The sequence below is a fragment of the Centropristis striata genome, chromosome 7, assembly GCF_030273125.1.
Source record: "Centropristis striata isolate RG_2023a ecotype Rhode Island chromosome 7, C.striata_1.0, whole genome shotgun sequence".
In the NCBI taxonomy this organism is placed as follows: domain Eukaryota; kingdom Metazoa; phylum Chordata; class Actinopteri; order Perciformes; family Serranidae; genus Centropristis; species Centropristis striata.
In genome coordinates this window covers 3172983-3195421 of record NC_081523.1, presented here as the reverse complement: position 1 = coordinate 3195421, position 22439 = coordinate 3172983, and the positions used below count along the sequence as shown (strand labels likewise).

At 34.9% G+C, this 22439-nt stretch overlaps 1 protein-coding gene across 1 annotated transcript in view; it reads right to left on the bottom strand.

The window, feature by feature from the left end:
* Positions 1 to 22439, bottom strand: part of LOC131974546 (phospholipid-transporting ATPase ID-like) — an 89387-nt gene that overhangs the window by 40141 nt on the left and 26807 nt on the right. The window contains exons 3-10 of the mRNA XM_059336901.1: positions 22270 to 22328; positions 14518 to 14631; positions 11957 to 12055; positions 5934 to 5995; positions 2938 to 3010; positions 2035 to 2105; positions 1355 to 1437; positions 690 to 848 (exon numbers count right to left, since the gene is read on the bottom strand). Coding sequence (XP_059192884.1) covers positions 690 to 848; positions 1355 to 1437; positions 2035 to 2105; positions 2938 to 3010; positions 5934 to 5995; positions 11957 to 12055; positions 14518 to 14631; positions 22270 to 22328 — 720 coding nt within the window. The remainder of the gene's footprint in view (positions 1 to 689; positions 849 to 1354; positions 1438 to 2034; positions 2106 to 2937; positions 3011 to 5933; positions 5996 to 11956; positions 12056 to 14517; positions 14632 to 22269; positions 22329 to 22439) is intronic.

Genomic DNA, 22439 nt, shown 5'->3' with positions numbered 1-22439 from the left:
ACCGGCTGTGTTCTCGCTTTCTGCAAGATTATTTATTTTTACGCCTTATTCCCCCTCATGTCATTCAGCCACACACATCCACTGATTTTATGGCCAATAGACGAGCTGCTGGTGGTCTCTGGGGGCTCCGTTGTCCCCCGGCTCGTAGCCAGATCACCGTGGTTACAGCAGCGAGCGGTAGCGGGGCTAGCGGGTAGATTAGGCTTTGGACAAATCCTGTCGGAGGCATTAAGCCTAAAACATCCTTTTTGGTGGTGATAAAGGAGTGTAAAGCCAAACGTTGTTCTTCTTTTAAACTAAACTTTGGCTCTAAACTTTCTAGAACACTGTCTACAGCTAGATCCGTAAGAAAACTACAAAACTACAAGCTTCCGTCTGTCCAGTAGTACGCGTCATCGTCTTGCCGTCCCTCCCCGTTCTGTGATTGGATACTAAAAGCAGGGCTAAGAATCAGACATGGACACCATGCTGTATTGCAGTTTGAAATTAAATCAAGCGTGCAAGGCATCATGGGTAAACCCAGGCTAGTATGAGACATGTAGAATAAAGTGTGAAGTTTAAAGCTTCCTTTTGGTTACTTTTTCAAATGGAAATGTTGGTAACTTATGATCCGAAAGTCCAACTTTCAAGGATAATGTCTGTTTCTTTAGTTTGTTTTTTTTACAGTTTCTTTCTTCTTTCCTCCCCACCTCCAAACAGCACCAGTCCGAAGCACCACTCGGTGTTCCTCAGGGTGCAGCCTCGCAGCAGGATCTTCTCGTTGTCCAGCGGGTATTTCTGACCGGAGAAGGTTAGCGTTCCTGTGAAGCGGTCGAGGCGGTTGTTGGGGGGTTCACAGCGCACCTCGCCTTCAGAGAGAGAGAGGGGAGACACAGCAGGTTTGATGTTAAATTAACCCTTAAAGCATATATGCACATCTTTTTACTACTACGACTGCATGTTTGCATTTACTTTGAATGAAAATAAGTCTTTTTTTGTAGAAAACTCTTGGCTTGGTTTCCAAAAACTTATAAAAACCTCTAATAGAAAAATACAGCATTTATTTGTTTGCTTTAATTATTTATTACATAATTTACGATCCGGGATATTTGTAAATAAACATTTAGTAAAGAAAACCCCAGGAACATACATATCGGTGAACGAAACCATCGAAACGGAATAAAAACCTTCTCCAGACCTTTGACATGACTGGTGGCTCCTTTTGGATGATTGGATGAGGATTGGTAGATTGTAATGTCAATTACTCTACAAAGTGAGCCACTTTTGTTTTATTTGTCATAAAACTGCACAACGTTTATGCTTTAAATGTGTAATTTCAGAAAGCAGAAAGTTGTCCTTCCTGGAGGAGTCTCACCATTGAAGGCTGCCAGTTTCTCGATGTCGTCTCCCAGGTCTCCGGTCACAGTCAGAGCCTGTCTCACCTTCAGGTTCGTCTCTCTGAGGAAGAGGACGAGAAGACAAAATGAACACTAGTGTTGATGGTTGGTTGATGATTTACTTGCACATTAAACCTCTAAAGTCCAGGAGATTTTGGTTCAAATTTGTCAACTTCCTCTGCATTAATTTCTGTCTCTGTTTAACATCTTTCAGTCTGTCCTTACATCACATGCATGGCTCCTTTTTCTCCACACAAACTTGGCTATCAGTCAGATTTTTCATTTTATTTTAATTAACAAAGTATAAAGCTGCCAGGAACCCAAAATACAAACAAAAGACGTACGTTTTAATGGAAATGTACCAATTTTTTCACTATTTAAACACACAAAAACAGTAGAAAACTGAATGAAATAAATAAATAACTATAAAAACATCAGCAACATGATCAAAATTCACATTTTGAAAATGGTCTAGAAACCTAGATGGCACACTGTGTAAAAAGCTCCTATGATTTAACTTTAACTGGCTTTCTCAGCTTGTCTACATATCATATATAAATAAAGTTATCACTGTAAATAAAATGTGTATTTTCAATAAATAGAAGGACTCCAGGGGGTTAAACAAGCTGATTTTCTCATCAGAATAACACAAACTAACCCGTCCAGTTCTGCCGTCTCGATGTACACCAGGTTGAGTGGTTCGCTGCTGGAGAGAAGCAGCAGGTCGGCCTGAAACCACAACACAGAGATTCATCATCATCATCATCATCATCATCTGCTGCTGGTTTCTCATCTGATTCATTCACAATTGGAACAGTTTCCAACATGTTTAGACTACAGCAAGCCAGAGACTCCTTGGAAAGTAAGAACTTGATACTTTGGGATTTGTCAGAAAAGACACAAAATGACCAAAAAAAGACACAAAATGACCAAAAAAATACATAAAATGACCAAAAGAGACACAAAAAATACAAAAAAGACACAAAATGACCAAAAAAGACACAAAATGACCAAAAAAAAGACACAAATTGACTAAAAAACACACACAAAAAAGACACAAAATGACCAAAAAAGACACAAAATAACCAAAAAAAAGACACAAAATGACCAAAAAAGACACAAAATGACCAAAAGACACAAAATGACCAAAAAAAGACACAAAATGACTAAAAAAGACACAAAATGACGAGAAAAAAAGGCACAAAATGACAAAAAAAGACACAAAATGACAAAAAAAAGACATAAAATGACCAAAAAAAGACACAAAATGACGAGAAAAAAGGCACAAAATGACAAAAAAAAGACACAAAATGAACAAAAATGACAAAAAAAGACACAAAATGACGAGAAAAAAAGGCACAAAATGATGAAAAAAAGACAAAAAAAGACATGAAATTACCAAAAAGACTAAAACACATTAACACATGAACACCTTAACACAGTGGAGACAGAGCTGACTTCCAAAATCATTTGACGACCCCCAGAAATCATCTCGGGGCCCCAACTGGGGCCGGGACCCCCAGGTTGAGAATAGCTGTGCTGGTGGATGGAGTTTACTCACTGTGACAAACTGGTTGTTCTCCAGCTTGATGATGTCTCCAACCTGGACGTCCATCCATTTCTCGCTCCGCAGTCTGAGGAGAGGAAACAGGTCAGTGACTGTTCAGTTCAGAGAAAAGCTTTTCTTTCTCTTTTTCTTTGAGGATTGTCAGGAAATAAACGCTCCATAAATAAGCGGTGAACACCAAGGTCATCCTAATATTATCTGCCTTTCCTTCACGCCGTGTTCCTGCCAGTTTCCTGTAATATCTGTCTGCCAGTAATAGAAAAAGAGTTTTTAAAACTTGGCAGGAATACTTGATGGTTTTCAGGGTTTTTTCCATTTCCTGCCTCAGTTTGTGTTGCTACTTCAGATTTGAGCAGCAGATATTGTTTATTAAACCTCTCTGCTTGTAAAGAAGCTTTCTGTGAATTAATAATGACAATTTTCAGAATTTGTCTCCTTTGTAAAAAACAACAACATCCTAATTAATCTAATTAATAAGAAATTAACAAGTTAAAAGTTACAGTGAAGATGTCACATACAGTTATTTTGACATTACTCAGGTTATTTTAAATTAGCTTTTAATTCGATTTTTGCTTTACTTTGAATCAAGTGAAATTACATATCTGAATTTTTTTTGTTTGTTTTATTGAAACTGTTTAAGTGAACATAAATACCGTATAAAGGAGTACCTTTTTTTTTTTTTTTTTTTTAAATCAAAGCTCCATAAAGTGCACATTTAAATAAATAAAAAATATCTTAAATAAAAAGAAATTTGACTCTGGTTTCACTTAAACACACTCATAAAACCAAGTGCTTTCCAATTTCGGGCTTTAAAAATATTGTACATTAATATTATTTTCTCGTTTCATAGTTGTTGTTTTTTTAAATTGAAACCAGTCCTAATCATTAATATCAAATATGATATTGTTGATTTTTAAAATTTTAATCCTTTAAGTGATTTTTATGTTTTGTTATTTTTGTATTATTTGTAAATTATGACTATACTTTTTTGACCATATGTCACTTTTGAGCATATTAAAAAATGTCTGGTTTTTGTACAGTTGTTGAGCCAAATAAGTAACTTTTGTCTTTGAACTTTGGTTTATTTGTTTTCACCTCAAAAGAATGAGAAAAATATTAGTTTGAGCAGAAGCCCGGCCCTAGTTTTAACTCTTTAACAATCCTTCATGCCTCTCAGACCGAGTCTTGACCAATATTGATTCAAAGATGCAGTCTTTGCTCAAAATAAAATCTGCTTCATTCAATGACAAAAAGAAGAATTTTAAATGTGAAAAAGCTTTTTAAACAAAGACAAGAATCAGTGGAAACAGTGTTTGTATGCAGGTTCAACACGTGTCAAATCAAGCACTTTTTGCAGTCGTGTTTAACAAATCAACAGGATAAAAACAGACGATTCCATCCTGCAGCTGCTTCCCGTGGCCACAAAAACAGACACCGCATACCTGCAAATATTTTTCATCCAGTGCAACAAATGTAAAAATACACATTTGTTGGCATTAGTAGAAACACTGGTACACTGTAAAGAATTTACTGTGATTTTTACAGTAAGTTATTGGCACCAATTAACAAGTAACTTACTGTAATTATTATTTATAGTAGAACTACTGTATTTCAATTGTTTCTTGCTGTTTTTTGCAAAAAAAATTTACATTTTACATTTTACACTCACTGTGGCCTTATATTTCACTGCAATCTGTAAGTCCTGCACCATCATGACTAAGACTGAAAAATGTATTTTGTGCAGAATAACACCATTATAGTGACTTTAAAAATGGAATAAAATGTTTTTTTTAACATAAAAACTTGCTCAAAAGTGGTCTCCACATAGTGAACTTTTTGCATTTGCAACCTCTCTCAGCTTTCACCTTTGAATGACTTTAACCTCTTCTGTTTATAGACAAGCCCACTGGATATTTTTGACCTTTCTTGTACATTTTTAGTGTGTATATTTTCCTGTATTTCAACCCATGTGTGTATTCCTCGTGTGCCACAGACTGTCTTTAGTCCAGCCAGCAGGAAACAGCTGCAGGATGGTGGGAAGTGCTTGTTTTGTATCCTGTTGAAGTAAAGTCTGCTATTTCAAATATGTGAGGCATGTTTGATTTTTACTGATGGGATCTGATGGGGCAGGTGGGCTTTATTCCACTAACAGAAACAAGAAAATAATATGACTTTAAGGCAGGGGTCTCAAACTCAAATTACCTGGGGGCCGCTGGAGGCAGTATCAAAATGACCCAAAAAAAGACACAAAATGACCAAAAAAGACACAAAATGACCACAAAAGACAAAAAATAACCAAAAAAAGACACAAAATGACCAAAAAAGACAAAAAAAAAAACCAAAAGAAGACACAAAATGACCAAAAACCCCTAAATTACTTACTTTTTTTTACTAAAAAATACAAAATTATTTAAAAAAAGACACAAATTGACACAAAAAAAGACACAAAATGACCAAAAAAGACACAAAATTACAAAAAAAGACAAAATTTCTAAAAAAGACACAAATTAACTAAAAAGACACAGAATTATCAAAAAAGACACACAATTATTATAAAAAAGACACAAAATTATTATTAAAAAAGACACAAAATTATTAAAAAAAGACACAAAATTACCAAAAAAGACACAAAATTACAAAAAAAGACACAAAATTCCCCAAAAAAGTAATTAAAGGGACCTTCCACACACAACACGGTAAAGTGCCATTATATATCAAGGTGGGGGTCACAAAATATCGTCACGAGGGCCGCAATTGGCCCACGGGCCGCGAGTTTGAGAACCATGCTTTAAGGATTCTTTTGAGGGCTTCTTTATATATTTAATAAAGCTAAAGGGGATCCAAGACGGGTCCCTGAGGAACACCTACCTGTACGGAAAAGTTACAGGAGCATGATTTTGCATCTACAAATACTCAAAAAACAGCGTATAGAGCTGTAAAAACTGAATATATGAGCACAAGTGAGTTTCCAATGATTCAAATACACTCACTTTCTCTCTATAAGGACTTGAACTTTTCTGTTGTTGACTTGATTGTCGCTCCGGTGGCGATTCTGTAAAAAAAAAAGAAGACACAATGAAACAATGAGTCATCAAAGATCACAAGAAAGTTATTCTCACCACTAAGTTACTGATGATTTATGACGTAGATTCCTGTGAAACTAATTAGTCAATGACTTACGAACACATTGTGTTGTAACTAAATAAGGTTACTGAGGTGCAGCTGTGTGGGAGGAGATAAGAGGTTGGAGTTACTGTATCAAACGAGTTCCTCCCATTACTGAAATTCAGCTGAATGTGACCTTTGACCCTTCCTGTAACCTCAACTTCCCCTCTGACCACTGATAAGTCTCCACCATGAGACTCTTTTTGGATTTCTCTGGAGTTTCTGATCACTTTTTTCTTCTGTGATACAGACACAGAGGCGGCTACTGAGACAGTCGTGTGGTTTCCCTTTTTGTAATCACCAACACAACTTCTGAATGTGAAGCAACCTTAATGTCTTTGTTATAGTTCATTTACTTCTTTAAATCACTGCAATTGCACAAGTCAGATATTACAAAGAGTCAGTTGAGCTTTGCCCAGAAAAGGAGCTCTCGTACTTCTTCCCGTCTAGGAGTCAAAAGGGTGTAGTCCAGATTTCTGGGCAAATATGTGACGTATGTTTGATTTTAACATGGGAACTAATGGGGCAGAGACAAGAAAATAATGTGACGTTAAGGATTTTTTGAGGGCTTCTTTATAATAAAGTTTAAGGGGATCCAAGACGGCTCCATGAGGAACACCTAACTTTACGGAAAAAGTTACAAGGCCCTGATTGTGCCTCTACAAATAGAAAAAAAAAACAGAGTGTAGAGTAGGGCTGGGCGATATGGACCAAAAGTCATATCCCGATATATTTAGGCTGAATATCGATATACGATAAATATCCCGATATTTTTATCGTAAAGTGAGAGCAAATGTTCAGTCAAAGTCAAATATGACATGTCACAAGTCGTTTTATTGAAACCGTTTAAGCGAACATAAATACTGTATAACATCAGGAGTACCTTTTTAAAAAAAAAAAAAATCAAAGCTCCATAAAGTGCACATTTAAATAAATAAAAATACCTTAAATAAAAAGAAATTTGACTCTGGTTTCACTTAAACACACTCATAAAACCAAGTGCTTTCCTATATTGAGTTTTAAAAATATTTTACTTCAATATAATTTTCTCGTCATGGGTCATTTTTGACCCATGTTGTGCATTAGAAGGGGGGTCAATATGTTGTGCATCAAAGGGTTAAAGCACTTTACAAATGTATTATAATTACTATTATTATGATATACAAACACAATATCACAGTTCAGCAGGAAAAGTGTCTCTTCCCAGCAGCATTACCAACAGTGGCGAACAGTTTTTTCTGCAAGGTCACCCACCATACATGGTCAGTGTGTTTCTGTTTACCTTCCTAGATTAAATCAAGCCTGAACCTGGTGATGTCACTAAAGGAACAGATGGGTAGCGGTGGCGGTGGCGAGGACCGGTCACTATCGCCACCACTACCCAACAAAAGCTCTTCTGTTCTACTTCAGCTAATGTTTAACCGAGACAACTTCCTCTTGGTGGTTTGGCATTCGGTTAGTGGGTGACACACACACACACATATGGTACCATGTTTCGGTACCTTAACGGCGTTAACTTTAAACTGATCATTAATTTCAACCTGTTTCATTTAACGTCTTTGATTAACAAGCGTGCTGACGATCGCACTATTTTTTCTTTTTTTATTTACCTCCTCGTCTGGTCCTGTCTGCTCACCGCGGCCACTAGCTGCTGCCCTCTTCCACCCCGGCGCAGAGACGAACAGCCGGCTCTAGGTCGCTAGCCGCTAGCTGCTGCATCTCTGGTCCTCCGCTAATACTCTCGCTCTTCAACTCAGGAATATTACCTGCCACTTTACTCCAAACTGCCTCGCTGAAAATAAATCCCTCAGACTCCTGCGTCATCCTCGATATGTGCACAGAGCAGCCCGACTCAACTTTGATATATTTTTTAAAGTTTATATTTTGAGAAATAAATATGTTGAATTGAAAAAATTTGATTTTATTATTAAACAAATTAACATTTATTACCACATAAACAAACGCAAAAGTACCGAAAATTGGAACCGTTGAGTACCGGTACCGATTCCCAGGTACCGGGTATCGGTACCGTATCGGTTCAAATGTGAAAGGTACCCATCCCTAAGAGTATGGCTGGGCGATATGGACCAAAAGTCATATCCTGATATATTTAGGCTGAATATCGATATATGATATAAATCCTGATATTTTTATTGCGAAGTGAGAGCAAATGTTCAGTCAAAGTCAAAGTCAAATATGACATGTCACCAGTAGTTTTACTGAAACCGTTCAAGTGAACATAAATACCGTATAAAAAGGGGTACATTTTTTTTTTTTTAAATCAAAGCTTCATAAAGTGCACATTTAAATAAATAAAAATATCTTAAATAAAAAGAAATTTGACTCTGGTTTCACTTAAACACACTCATAAAACCAAGTGCTTTCCTATATCGAGTTTTAAAAATACTTTACATCAATATTATTTTCTCGTCATGGGTCATTTTTGACCCATGTTGTGCATTAGAAGGGGGGTCAATATGTTGTGCATCAAAGTGTTAAAGCACTTTACAAATGTATTATAATTACTATTATTATGATATACAAACACAATATCACAGTTCAGCAGGAAAAGTGTCTCTTCCCAGCAGCTTTATCAACAGTGGCGAACAGTTTTTTCTGCAAGGTCACCCACCATACATGGTCAGTGTGTTTCTGTTTACCTTCTGAGATTAAATCGAGCCTGAACCTGGTGATGTCACTAAAGGAACAGATGGGTAGTGGTGGCGGTGGCGAGGACCGGTCACCATCGCCACCACCACCCAACAAAAGCTCTTCTGTTCTACTTCAGCTAATGTTTAACCGAGACAACTTCCTCTTGGTGGTTTGGCATTCGGTTAGTGGGTGACACACACACACACACACACACTAACACACACATACATACACTAACACACACACACTAACACACACACACACACACACACACACACACAAACACACACACACACACACACACATTATGAGGGGTATTTTATGCCAGCACACTATACTTAAACGCCTAGAATGCGTCGCCTGTGCCAGCATAAAGTCTGATTAATAGGCGTGCTTACAGACACGCGTATTGCGAGTACACCAGATGACATGGGTGACGGGTGAAAAGTGCCACGAGCGAACGTAGTGGACGCCTGTGTGTGTGTGTAACGCGTGTACGTTAACAGTGTGTTACTCTGTGTAACAGCTGAACTGTTACACAGATCTCAGCTTCATATGGTATTGTTTATAAGAAAGCACAACTTACAGATGAACTCCAAGCCCCCACAGAGCTGTCAGGATATTTCTATTATTTTCAGGCCAGTTTTTATTTTCTTGTTAACGAAATCTCTCTCTCTCTCTCTCTCTCTCTCTCTCTCTCTCTAGGTTTGAATGATATCGAATTGATATTTAATGATAGCAAGGGTGAAAGGGATAATTAAAATAATTTCAGCTACTTAAAAATAGTAGGCTAATAGTAAAGTGCAACGCTCACAGCCAGTTCCCAGCTTCGCGCGCGGACACACAGTTCATTACGCACCAGCTGTAATTAGGTAGGTTTACCTGCCTGCAGAAGCCGTAATCGCTGTCACCCCTGAATATTAAGTAGCCATGCGGACCTATCTAATGAATATTCAGTAGCCATGTGGACAGCAGTCCATTCACAATATGATTCCATCGGACCTTATATCTACACTGTTTAACCCAATTCGGCACTTATGCACAGTCCCATTATGTTTTACAGACATTCGTAGTTAACTAATGAGGTAAAACATTTTGTTTAAGCTGCATTTTGCTGACTTTCACTCCTAAAACAGGCTAATTAAGCCTCCGGTTTTGGCCGGAAAAATGTTAAGTTTATCTGGTAAGTACGAGATAGTCTTTCTCTTCATCTATAAGTTGTGCTTTCTTATAAACAATACCATATGAAGCTGAGACTCTGTGTAACAGCTGAACTGTTATAGGCTTACACGCGTTACACACACACACAGGCGTCCACTACGTTCGCTAGTGGCACTTTTCACCCGTCACCCATGTTATCTGGTGTACTCGCAATACGCGTGTCTGTACGCCTATGTAGAATTGTACTTAACAGTCACGCGGGTCTTCATGTCACGTATTTGAGGCGTAGTTCACCCGTCACGCAGCCGTCACGTAGGCGTATGTGCAACAACGCGTGTACAGCGTCTGCGTGACGCCTACGTGACGCCTGTCTGTCCATTGAAAGTGAATGGAATTTACACGCGCACGTTAGACGTTTGATGTCATCGCATAGGCGCTGTACACGCGTTTTAGTATAGTGTGCTGGCATAAAATGCCCCTCATACACACACACACAAACGCATGCACGCACGCACATGTGCACGCACACACTAACACACACTCAATCAGAGACGCACATACTAACAGACACAGTCACACACACACACACACACACACACACACTAACACACACACGCACACACATACATAGAGACACATACACACACACACACACACACACACACACACACACACACACAATCAGAGACGCACATACTAACAGACACAGTCACACACACACATACACACTAACACACAAATACGCACTAACACACACACACACACATACATGCATACATACAAACACACACAGACACAAACAGAGACACACACAGACACACACTGACACACACACAGTCACATACACTCACACACAAACAGAAACACACAGAAACACACACACTCACACACCTACACACACTTAGACACACACACACACACACACACACACACACACACACACACACACAGAAACACAGTCACACACAGTCAGACACACACACACACACACAGACACACACACGCACAGAAACACACAGTCAGACACACACACACACAAACACTCACATAAACACACACACACACACACTCCTGTGCCCACACACACACACACACACACACACACACACTTGTTTCGTTGACCTTGATGTCTGAAACCAACAGTAATTTTCCCTCCATTGTTTCTGAGGTTCATTTAGTACATTTAGTTTGGCTTCACTTCCTGTGAAGCGATGAAAGAAAAGAAAAACAGTTTGTCCGTTAATTAAAAAAAACATTAAAAAAACAACAACTTCCTGATAATTATCTGTAAAGGTCAGCTGTAAAACCAGGAACTTGTATTTCTTGGTATTTCTTAATCAAACCCGACTCCCATGTGACATAAGCTACTGTCATAACTGCGTTACAACCATAGACTGTGTATTACAACATTTTTCACAAATCTGACTGGGAAACAGTGTCTGCTGCAGGGCGTTGATTCTGATTCTGAAACTGTTTTCTTGTATTAATGGACGTGAGTCTGAAGTTGCATTAAAACGTAATCACACAGCCGGCTGATAAAGGCTGGTATGAGAGTAAACATGTTAAGAGACTGACTGACTGTGGGAAAAAAGGTTTCAATAACATCAGCAGAGAGTAAACGGTTATTATCAGAGATGAGATAACATGAAATAACACACAGTCTGAATGTAAACGAGCTGAACCAGTATATGTTGTAGTTTTGGTGATATGCCACCTCTTCTCATTGGCTTTTAACACCACATAGAGTGTTGATTTTATGATTTTTTTTTTTTATTCTTTGTATTGTGTTATAAATTTATTGTTTGTGCAGCACTTTGGAAACCTTGTTTTTGCTAAAATTGTGCTATATAAATAAAGTGGATTGAATTTTTTTGTCATTTTGTGTATTTTTTTTGGTCATTTTGTGTCCTTTTTAGTAATCTTGTGTCTTTTTTGGTCATTTTGTGTCTTTTTTTGGCCATTCTGTGTCTTTTTTTTTTTTGTAATTTTGTGTCTTTTTGTGTCTTTTTTAGTCCTTTAGTCCAACATTACTTACGATATCGTCGGTGGCGTCCTTGGCAGCGGTGACCGCCAACACGAGGACCAAAGGCACAACAGTGGTGAACCAGGAGAGAGAGGAGATCTGAGGAATCACCTGGAGAACACACAACAAAACTCTTTAGTTCACTTCAGCTTATTGTTGCATATATAAAAGCTGGTTAAACCGAAAACAAAAACAAAAACAAAGTAGTAGTGCAGTAAAAAATGGGACAGAATGCAAATATATAAAGTGCAATTAAATAATAATAATAATTATTATTATTATTATTTGTTTTATTGTTATTATTTAATTTAATTTAATTTAATTTAATTTAATTTAATTTAATTTAATTTAATTTAATTTAATTTAATTTAATTTAATTTAATTTAATTTAATTTTATTTTATTTTATTTTATTTAGTTTACATTTATTTTTTTTCCCCTCAATTCACTGTTTTTTCTGGCACCTTCAAGGTAAAGGTTTTTTTGTTTTTTTTAATTTAATTAATTCATTTTTTATTTTAATTTAATTTTTTTCCCCCTCAATTCCCTGGATTTATTTTCTGGCAGCTTTAAGATTAAGATATTTTTCATTTTAATTTAATAAATTAAAAAACAAAAACAAAGTAGTAGTGCAGTAAAAAATGGGACAGAATGCAAATATATAAAGTGCAATTAAATAATAATAATAATTATTATTATTATTTGTTTTATTGTTATTATTATAATTTAATTTAATTTAATTTAATTTAATTTTGTTTAAATCATTTTTTTCCCCTCAATTCACTGTTTTTTCTGGCACCTTCAAGGTAAAGATATTTTTAGATTTGAATTCAATTAATTCATTTTTTATTTAAATTTATTTTTTTCCCCCTCAATTCCCTGGATGAATTCTGGCAGCTTTAAGATTAAGATATTTTTCATTTTAATTTAATAAATAAAATGAAAATGTCAATTCCCTGGATTTTTCTAGCACCTCTTTGTCCTGTTGCCTATAAATTTAATGCAGTTTATCCGTCCACAATGTAGAATTTTCTCCTGTGTTAAGCTTTGGTTGTTTTCGTGGGTGGTGAACCAGTTTCATTTGTCTTTACTTACTTTTAACTGTTTTATTCATGATTAATGATCAATAAAAAACACCCTTGTGAAGAACATTGAGCTTTTTTTAATATGTGAATCCAAGAACATTGTAAAGTTTTTTCCCACTGTTTTATAAAATGCAAAATAAAGACGTAATAAGTTTCCAACCCTGAAAGATGCTGATGCTAAATGATCCACAGGGACATGAACTTATCCCCTGAACATGAAACTGTTGACTCTGATTCCTGTAAAGCTGCTGCTGTGCTCCACTTCCTCCCTGAGTCTCTGCAGCAGACCACCTCTGTGCTGCAACATGACTGGTTTGTACACGATGAGGCAACTTCCTGTCCTGGACATTAAACTTCCTTAATCTCACTGCACTTGATTCATCCACTTCCTGTTTGGTTAACACAGCTTCTGTACAGCAGGAACAGTGTCAGACCGCCTGCTGATGTGTGACAGTATTTATCACACCCCAGTCCGTCTCCTCCCTTTAACAGCTTCATATGTTTATAGAAAAGTATAATATGATAGAAGAATATCTCTGAGTCTGTCTGCAGAAAAAGGTGTTTAGTCTAAAAACCAGATCAAACAGTAAATCTGAGGGAAATGATCTTGCTGCATGGACAGATAATTTACCTTGACAAGATTTCTTAAAATAAGATTATTGAATCTAGAAATAAGCACGTTGAACACTAAAAAAATAAGAAATTGACTCTTAAAACAAGATTTTAAGCTTTGTTTTGGTTACTTTTTCAAAAGGAAACTTTCGTGTCCTATGATGCGTTCAAGGACTGTCAGAATAGCTCTAATTCTGACAATAATGTCTGTTTTTACAGTTTCTATCCAGGTTAAACTGTATATTTTTAGCATTTAATTAAAGAAAACTGAGGAACATAATTTAATGTTTTTAACAGGATCTAGTTATTCCAAACACTTTATTTTTTGCCGACATTTTAAATGAGACATGTTGAATGAAGTGATTCTGACAGAAATATTACAAGTTTAGAAGAAAATTATAACATTATATCTGAATCTTTCTTGGAAAATGTGTTAAACATTCAACATGTCTTCAACCAACCTGAGAAAACAAATTGCATTTTTAAATTATTTTTTTTTTAAACCTTTCAAGTGTTTTACATAAAATTTGTGTGCCTTTAATATATATATATATTTTATTTTTTTTAATCAGTTGAACACTCACTTATTTAGGCAAACATTCAGCTAATGTAGTTTGTTTTTAAAAATATTTTTCTACTGTCATTTTTACTACTTTTATTTTTCAGCCGTTCAGTTTTACTTTTTGTTTATGTTATATATTTTATTTTTACTTTGAATATATGCTTTTTTTAAATCTTGTTTGTATATATTTATTAATATATATATATATATATATTTAAGTGAATTATTTTTAATGAGTAACCGTGATGCACTTTGAGCTTTGTTTTATGTATGACAGGTTGCACAGAAATAAAGTCCTTATTCTTATTTCCTGACCTGCAGCACCAGCAGGAACATGAAGTAGGCGTTGGCGATCCTCTGGAACTGTTCGAACAGGTTGAGAGGGAGGAAGGTGAAGGGGTTGTACTTGGAGGTCTTGATGGCGTTCGTCTGGAGGAGAAGTGGAGAGAGGGAGAAGCTTTAGAACAGGATTCAGGTTGGAAATGTTGAATCAGGCTCATTTGGATTGAATAAAGCTAGAAGGGACGGGCGTTTGGAAGAAACCGTCCAACTCCAGCATCTATAACAGAGATGGGCAGTTTATTTTCCACATGAGATACTGAGAAGGTTGTGGAGGGCCAAACCAAAACCCTGAACTTAATTCTGCTCAACATTAATTTCATCTCTTTATAAAAAGCAGTAAATCAACTGGTTTTGAGCTGCTACTGGTAAGAATACATGTTATGATAAGACTGTTAATGTGTGTTAGGGCTGGGCGATGTGGACCAAAACATTTAGGCTGATTATCATTCGATATCGTATCAATATACGATATATATCCTGATATTTTTATCACAAAGTGAGAGCAAATGTTCAGTCAAAGTCAAAGCCAAATATGAAAGAGAGCTCCATGAAGTGAACATTTAAATAAAAAAATATCTGAAATAAAAATAGCCTATGAAATAGAATAGGCCAATGGTGGTATAATTTGTCTGAAAGTAGCAGAAAAACACTATTATATATGGGTGGTCTGTGGCCTGGAGGTTAGGAGATCAACTTGTTACCACATTTTAGCACAAAAAATAGCAACAAATTACCACATTATGGGATGTACAAAAATGATTCCCTCAGAAAAAAAAAGTAATATTATAGTAGGTCTATTTTTGTCAAAAATGGTCAAATCTAAAATGCCTAAAAATGCTTTATGGACTAGTCTGTAGAAACATATTAGAGCATCATATGACCAGAAATATTTATATTTAAATGAGAAAAGAATAACGGACATTACAAAAGAACTAAATATGACAAACCCTAGTAAGAGCAGCATTTATATATAAAGAAAGAAAAAAAAATTGAATGATATCGATATATGCGATATGGTCAAATTCCATATCACATTTAAAAATACACTACTGGTCAAAAGTTTTAGAACACCTCAATTTTTCCAGTTTTTTATTGAAATTCAAGCAGTTCAAGTCAAATGAACAGCTTGAAAGGGTCCAAAGGTAAGTGGTGAACTGCCAGAGGTAAATAAAAAAAGGTAAGCTGAACCAAAACTGGAAAATAATGTACATTTCAGAATTATACAAGTAGGCCTTTTTCAGGGAACAAGAAATGGGTTAACAACTTAACTCTATGGAGTCTTGGGCTATTTTGTCCATTTTTGAATTCTTTTCATGTCTTTGTAAGTCATTTTGTGTCTTTTTTTGGTCATTTTGTGTCTTTTTTTAGTCATTTTGTGTCTTTTGGTGTCTTTTTTTGTCATTTTGTGTCTTTTGGTGTCTTTTTTTTTTGTCATTTTGTGTCTTTTTTTAGTCATTTTGTGTCTTTTGGTGTCTTTTTTTAGTCATTTTGTGTCTTTTGGTGTCTTTTTTGTCATTTTGTGTCTTTTTTTGGTCATTTTGTGTCTTTTGGTGTCTTTTTTTGTCATTTTGTGTCTTTTTTTGGTCATTTTGTGTCTTTTTTTAGTCCTTTAGTCCAACATAAAATGTGAATCTTTTTTTTACTTTCAAAACACTATCATGCTCAATGAAGAATTTTAAATGTTGCAAATGTGCATTAATTCAGAGTACACTGAGACATTAAACTGTATCATTTTCAATTAAATTCTGGAAAAGTTGGTGTGTTCTAAAACTTTTGACCAGTAGTGTATATAGATATATGTTTAATATTGATATATCGCCCAGCCCTATGTGGAGTAACTCAAATATAGCAGTTAACACAACATGCATTCAAACCACAAAAAACAATAGAGCATGTATGTTATGCAGCAAAAAGACAAGGTACAAGGTGTTTTTTTGTGTAATGCAGATGCATGCAAGCACATATGTAAATCGCCTTCAAAATAAAAGCACTGCAGTTGTGTTGATTTCTAATTTCCGGGTAACCTCAGGCGGGCCGGATGTGGCCCCCGGGCCGCCTAATGCCCAGGTCTGTATGTATCCATGTATAAAAACATGCATACATGGGCAATTATTATTTCTAATAATAATAATAATAAAGTTAAATTTCTTGACATTAATTGACAACTTATTTAACTTAAACCAATAAGAAAAATTAATGAGTCCAGCATTTGCTTTAGCAATAAGGGAATCAAAGTTCTTGTCAGTGACAAAGAGATTTGTGTCATCAGCGAATATTATAGGTGACAGTAAACTTGAAGATTAAATATCCCCATCCTTTATACATAAGGACCCTTTTTCAAGATGTATGTTTCAGTGAGAAATTTAATCTTGGAGGAAGCTCAGACTGGCTTCTGGTTCCTTGTGTTTGTGGTTTACGTGCTGAATATGTTTTTTTCTGTGAGAAACTGAACCATCAAAAACAGGAAACTAAAACTCTTAATCATGAGGTAGATCTGAGAACATGTAGACCACTCTCTGGGACATTATCACTCAAAGTTAAGTCTTTATTTGTTTTTGTTTTATTATTATTATAGCAAAGCTTCATCCTACCATAAAACATCTTCTGATAACTCGGTTGTTCGGGACGTAAACCGTCCAGTAAAAACAGACAGACTGTTTACCTTCATTATGGAAATGAGGCTCGATGCAACCAGAGAGATAAGACAGAAGCACGAATCATGACTGGAACTAATGTTTGCATTAGATTATTGTAGTTTGAATATTCAAAGGTCAGAATGTGATGCCAGGTGGCATTCAGGAGCACCACAGGGCTCTATTCTTGCACCCTCTCTGTTCTCTGTTTACACGAACGGTTTCAGTATTGATTAAGCATGTTTCATTTATTTAAATATGCAAATGACATGGCGCTGGTTGCTCTGCTGCAGGAGGTGAAATCGAAACAGAGAACCTGTATTTAAATCATGTACTGAGCTAAAAAAAATGGTGTTTAGCCAGCTCCTTGGAATAAATGTTGTTAAGACCAAGGAGCTAATCCTACAGAATAACAAAATATTATGAGGCCAGTAAATATAGATGGACAAATGGTTGAAATGGTCGATGATTTTAAATATTTGGGCGCATACATCGACAGTTGTCTTACATTTTAAATCAATATGGATCATGTTTTTAAAAAATGCTCACAACGCCTCCACTTCCTACGCAAGCTTAACAGTTTTGGAGTGAGTCAAAGTATTTTAGAAACAGTGTATAAGAGCCTGCACTGTAAAAAATAATCTGTTTAATTTACGGTAAAATACCGGCAGCTGTGGTTGCCAGAATTACACCGTAAAAATTACAGTGAGTGGGTTTTCTACTGTAAATTTAAATGTAAATATCAGCAAAAACTGTAATTTAGACTAATTAAGTAGTCCCTTAATTTAAAGGTGATTGTGTCCTTGAGACAATGTGGTATTTCTCCATTCATTTTACATGATTTTTTAAAAATATTTTTATAGTAAAACTGTGTGTTTTTCAAAAGTTTTGTTCTATTCTGTGATTTTACAGTAATTAAAAGTGTCTATTATGGTGATATGCAATTTTTTATTTTAGGCCGTATTTCTCATGCAATTTGACAGCTTTTTACTGTAATTTCTACAAACACTTTTTACAGTGTGGTGAAAGTATTTTATCATTTAATATGATCATGTGGTATGGAAACCTGAATATTAAAGGGAGAAACAAATTGCAGAAAATAGTGAACATGGCCTCTCAGATTTTAGGGAAGCCACAGAAACATCTGAGCTGTCTTTATTATATTAAGTCATAAAACCAGATAGATGAAATAGATTTCATATCAACCAAAAAGGTTTACGGATGAAAAAAGTTAGTAAAATAAGACGAAAACGAAGGACATTTTCACTATAATTTAGTTAGTTTAAGTTAGTTTTCTAACCACAAAATAGAGTTTCAGTTAGTTTTAGTTTTTTTTTAAACTCTCGTTTTTATTTTTATTTCAGTTAATGAAAATGTTTTTTCAATCAGTTTGTTTTCCTCTAGATTTGTGTCTTTATTGTCTAGTATTGTCAAAATTATAATGGTTTTTTTTCAGTAGTTTTAGTTTTAATTTCGTTGTGATTCTTTGTTTTCAAATTCAGTTTGTTTTAATGAGTTTTTAGAGTGAGTTTGCTAGTTTTAATTAGTTTTTATTTTTTTGGGAAAATGTTTGGTTTTAGTTTTAGTTGTTATTAGTTTTAGTTGTTTTGTAATGGGCTATTTGTTGGGTGCCAGATTAAAAAAAAGTCACAATAAATGTTTCCTTTATTTCCTTTGTCTGATCCATCTCAGCCCCAATAAGTTTATTAAGTCATAAAACCACATAGATGAAATAGATTTCATATCAACCAAAAAGGTTTATGTATGAAAAAAGTTGACAAAGACGAAAACGAAGGACATTTTCACTATAATTTTAAACACGCTTACTGAACAGAATCTCACACGCACAGTTCAGATCACCCAAAAAAAAGACACAAAATGACCAAAAAAAGACACAAAATGACCAAAAAAAGGACACAAATGACCAAAAAAGACACAAAATGACCAAAAAAAGACACAAATGACCAAAAAAGACACAAAATGACCAAAAAAAAGACACAAATGACCAAAAAAGAGACACAAATGACCAAAAAAGACACAAAATGACCAACAAAAGACACAAAATGACCAAAAAAAGGCACAAACTGAGCACAATATGACCAAAAAAAGACACAAAATGACCAAAAAAAAGACACAAATGACCAAAAAAGACACAAAATGACCAACAAAAGACACAAAATGACCAAAAAAGGCACAAAATGACCACAATATGACCAAAAAAGAACGAAGGACATTTTCACTATAATTTTAGTTCGTTTTAGTTAGTTTTGCAACCACAAAATACAGTTTCAGTTCATTTTTATTTTTTTTTCAGTTAACAAAAATTATTTTTTAGTTCTAGTTTTTTCGTTAACTATAATAACTTCAGTTCTAGCCATAACTGTGCTGATTCCAGAGAGCTGCAGGACTTCTAGATTGAATATATTGCAGTGAAACATGTTAGAAATGTCTGGTTTGAGGCGTGTTAATGTGTAATGAAAGCCTCCTCAGGTCTCTGTGGGAGTTCTCTGCAGATGTTTGACTGTGTGAGTCTGTAATGGTGTGGGAGGGAGAGCTCTATAACAGGTGGATCTTATCAGGACAGAGAGTCAGTTTATCTCCGGATCTCTTTACCAACAACAACAACAACACCCACACACACAGAGATTATCTCTGGCTGGAAATGTTTCAACGTGTGCTTACACTATGTTTTGGCACGAGTTTTAGAGGAAGATGATTTTAACTAAAAATAAATGATAAATAAGAAAAATGGAACATTAAAAGTTGGAAAAAACACACTTATTGTCTGTTATTTTTCATTGTAGGTTTTTCAGCTTCATATTCTTAATGCCTCATACATATATATATATATACATATATATATATATATATATATATATATATATATATATATATTAGTCTGTATTTATATTTAAATTTTAATCTTATTCATTTTATGTGAATTTTTCAATGTGCTAAACAAAAAAGGAGTCGGACTCCTGAATCTATTTAATTTAATACATTTAATTATTTTTCCCTCATTTATGGATTTGGTATTTTTATTGTATAATGAAGGGACGTCTGTGTTGAAAAGTGTGATTTTAATATCCATCTATCCATTTATTTTATTTTTTTCTTTATCCCCTAATTTAATACATTAACTATATTTTTTCTTCATTTACTAATATTTTTTTTACTTGTAAAAGAAAACTTTTTTTATATAATCATAAATATTATTATTATTTTCCTTATAAATTTGTCTTATTAAACATCCAGCATCCTTGATTTTTTCTTGATTTCCTGATATGATTATTATTTATTTACAATTTTCTCTCCCCCCCCCCCCCCACTCTCCCTTTCAAAATAAAATACATTTAATTAATTTTTCCTCATTTACTGATTATTTAAAAAATTGTATTGTATAACAAAAAGTGTTTTGGAATTTAAAAACATTTTTTTTAAATTTAATAACAAAATTTATTATTATTTTCATTATAAATTTGTCATATTAAACATCCAGCTTCCTTTATTTTCTTTGTTTCCTGATATAATTTATTTACACTTTTAAGGGGGGTTCTACACAGCTAACTGGTATTTAAAATAGATTTAAAAAAAGAAAATGCATGTTTGAGTAAAGGCAGAAAGATATCCGTGCCTTTACTTTTCTTTAAAACGTCATATTTCAGTAACACATTATGTCCATGACTGCAGAGACACAGAACAGAATGAGGATAAAGAGTTTACTGAGAATAAAGTGGACTCTTTGTCTCTTTGGCTGAGGTCCAGATTAGTCCAGATAACACAGACTCTCAGCAGCTGGACACGCCCTGCAGCAGCAGAAGAGTTTCTCTAGTAAATATTTCCTCTGACTGTTTGCTGGTTTGAAGCTGTTTTGTCTATAAGGAGCGTGGCCCCATCCGCTGGACGGCCCCTCCTCTAATCTGGAGTCACTCTGCTTCAGGGACAATAGAAACTCACTCTAGACACGTTTTCTGTTTGACTCGTGGAGAGGAACGAGCTGCTGCTGTTCTCCCTAGAACCACATACCTTCAGGGGTCAGGAACTCTCTGCTGGATGCTGTTTACTCTAAAGTCAGTCAGATGTTTAGCAGAGAGCAGATCAGCCCAAATATCCTTAAAGAGGAACCATTTATCCTCCAAATCCACCAAAAGACTGATATGAAACAGAGCACATTACTACCTTAAACTGCACCGTGACTCCAGTAAAACTACTAGATTTACTAAAGACTTTCAGTTTTTTTTCACAGATTTTCACAGATTTTTAATATCAAAATAAACAACTTTTGAGAGATAAAAATGAAAAGTTAGGAGCCCTTTACAAATTCAAAACTCCTGTTTCACCATGTTAAAGCCAAACTTATGTATTTTTTACAAGATCACCAAAAATACTGTAAAAACAGGAATTATTGTCAGGATTTGAACTTTCCAACAGTCCTTGAACACATCATAGGTTATTAGAAATAGTCACCAAAACAAAACTTTTTAAAATTTTACTTAATTTTATATTTATAATGTCACAAAATCAACCATTTGGAATAACTAGATTAAGATTTGCACTTCAGTTCCTTTTTCTTTTAGATTTTTTAATATTCAGCTTTCCCCTTTTTTTTGCACAGAAGCAAAAAATCTACACAAAAAAATCCCTTTAAATATCTGACAAAGAAACTAATTAATCCACCTTTTCTTTAGTAAATCGCCCAAAATACACTGTTTATCGCAGAAAAAAACTGTTGAAACAAGAATTATCATCTAAAATCGAACTTTTCTGACAGTCTTTGAACGCATTATAGGTTCGGAAACTTGCTGTTAGAAAAAGTAACGAATGTGAGCCTTACATTTTGTGATATTTCTGTCACTTTATTCTACAAAAATAAACCATTTTAATAACTAGATCCTGTTAAAAACATTCAATTCTGCTCCTCAGAGACACTGAGAAGACATGATTGATTCTGCTGAGATGAACTAATCACGAGACAAATATTCACTGAAAATCTGTTTACACAGAGCCGAGGGGAGAGGACAGGACAGGCCTGAAAACACCAGGAGTCCCCAACAACACACAGATCTTAATATAGTAATAGTATAGTACTTACTGCATATCTGAAGGAGAAGTTGTAGTCGCGGTCGTTGGCGCGGATCTTCCTCTCCAGCTCTGATTTTAAAAAGACAGAAAGGAAATATTATGATAAATTTGCATGAATTCACAGAGTGTAGTGACATGATATGAGGGCTTCAGTTTTCTATGTATAAATTAAATGTTACT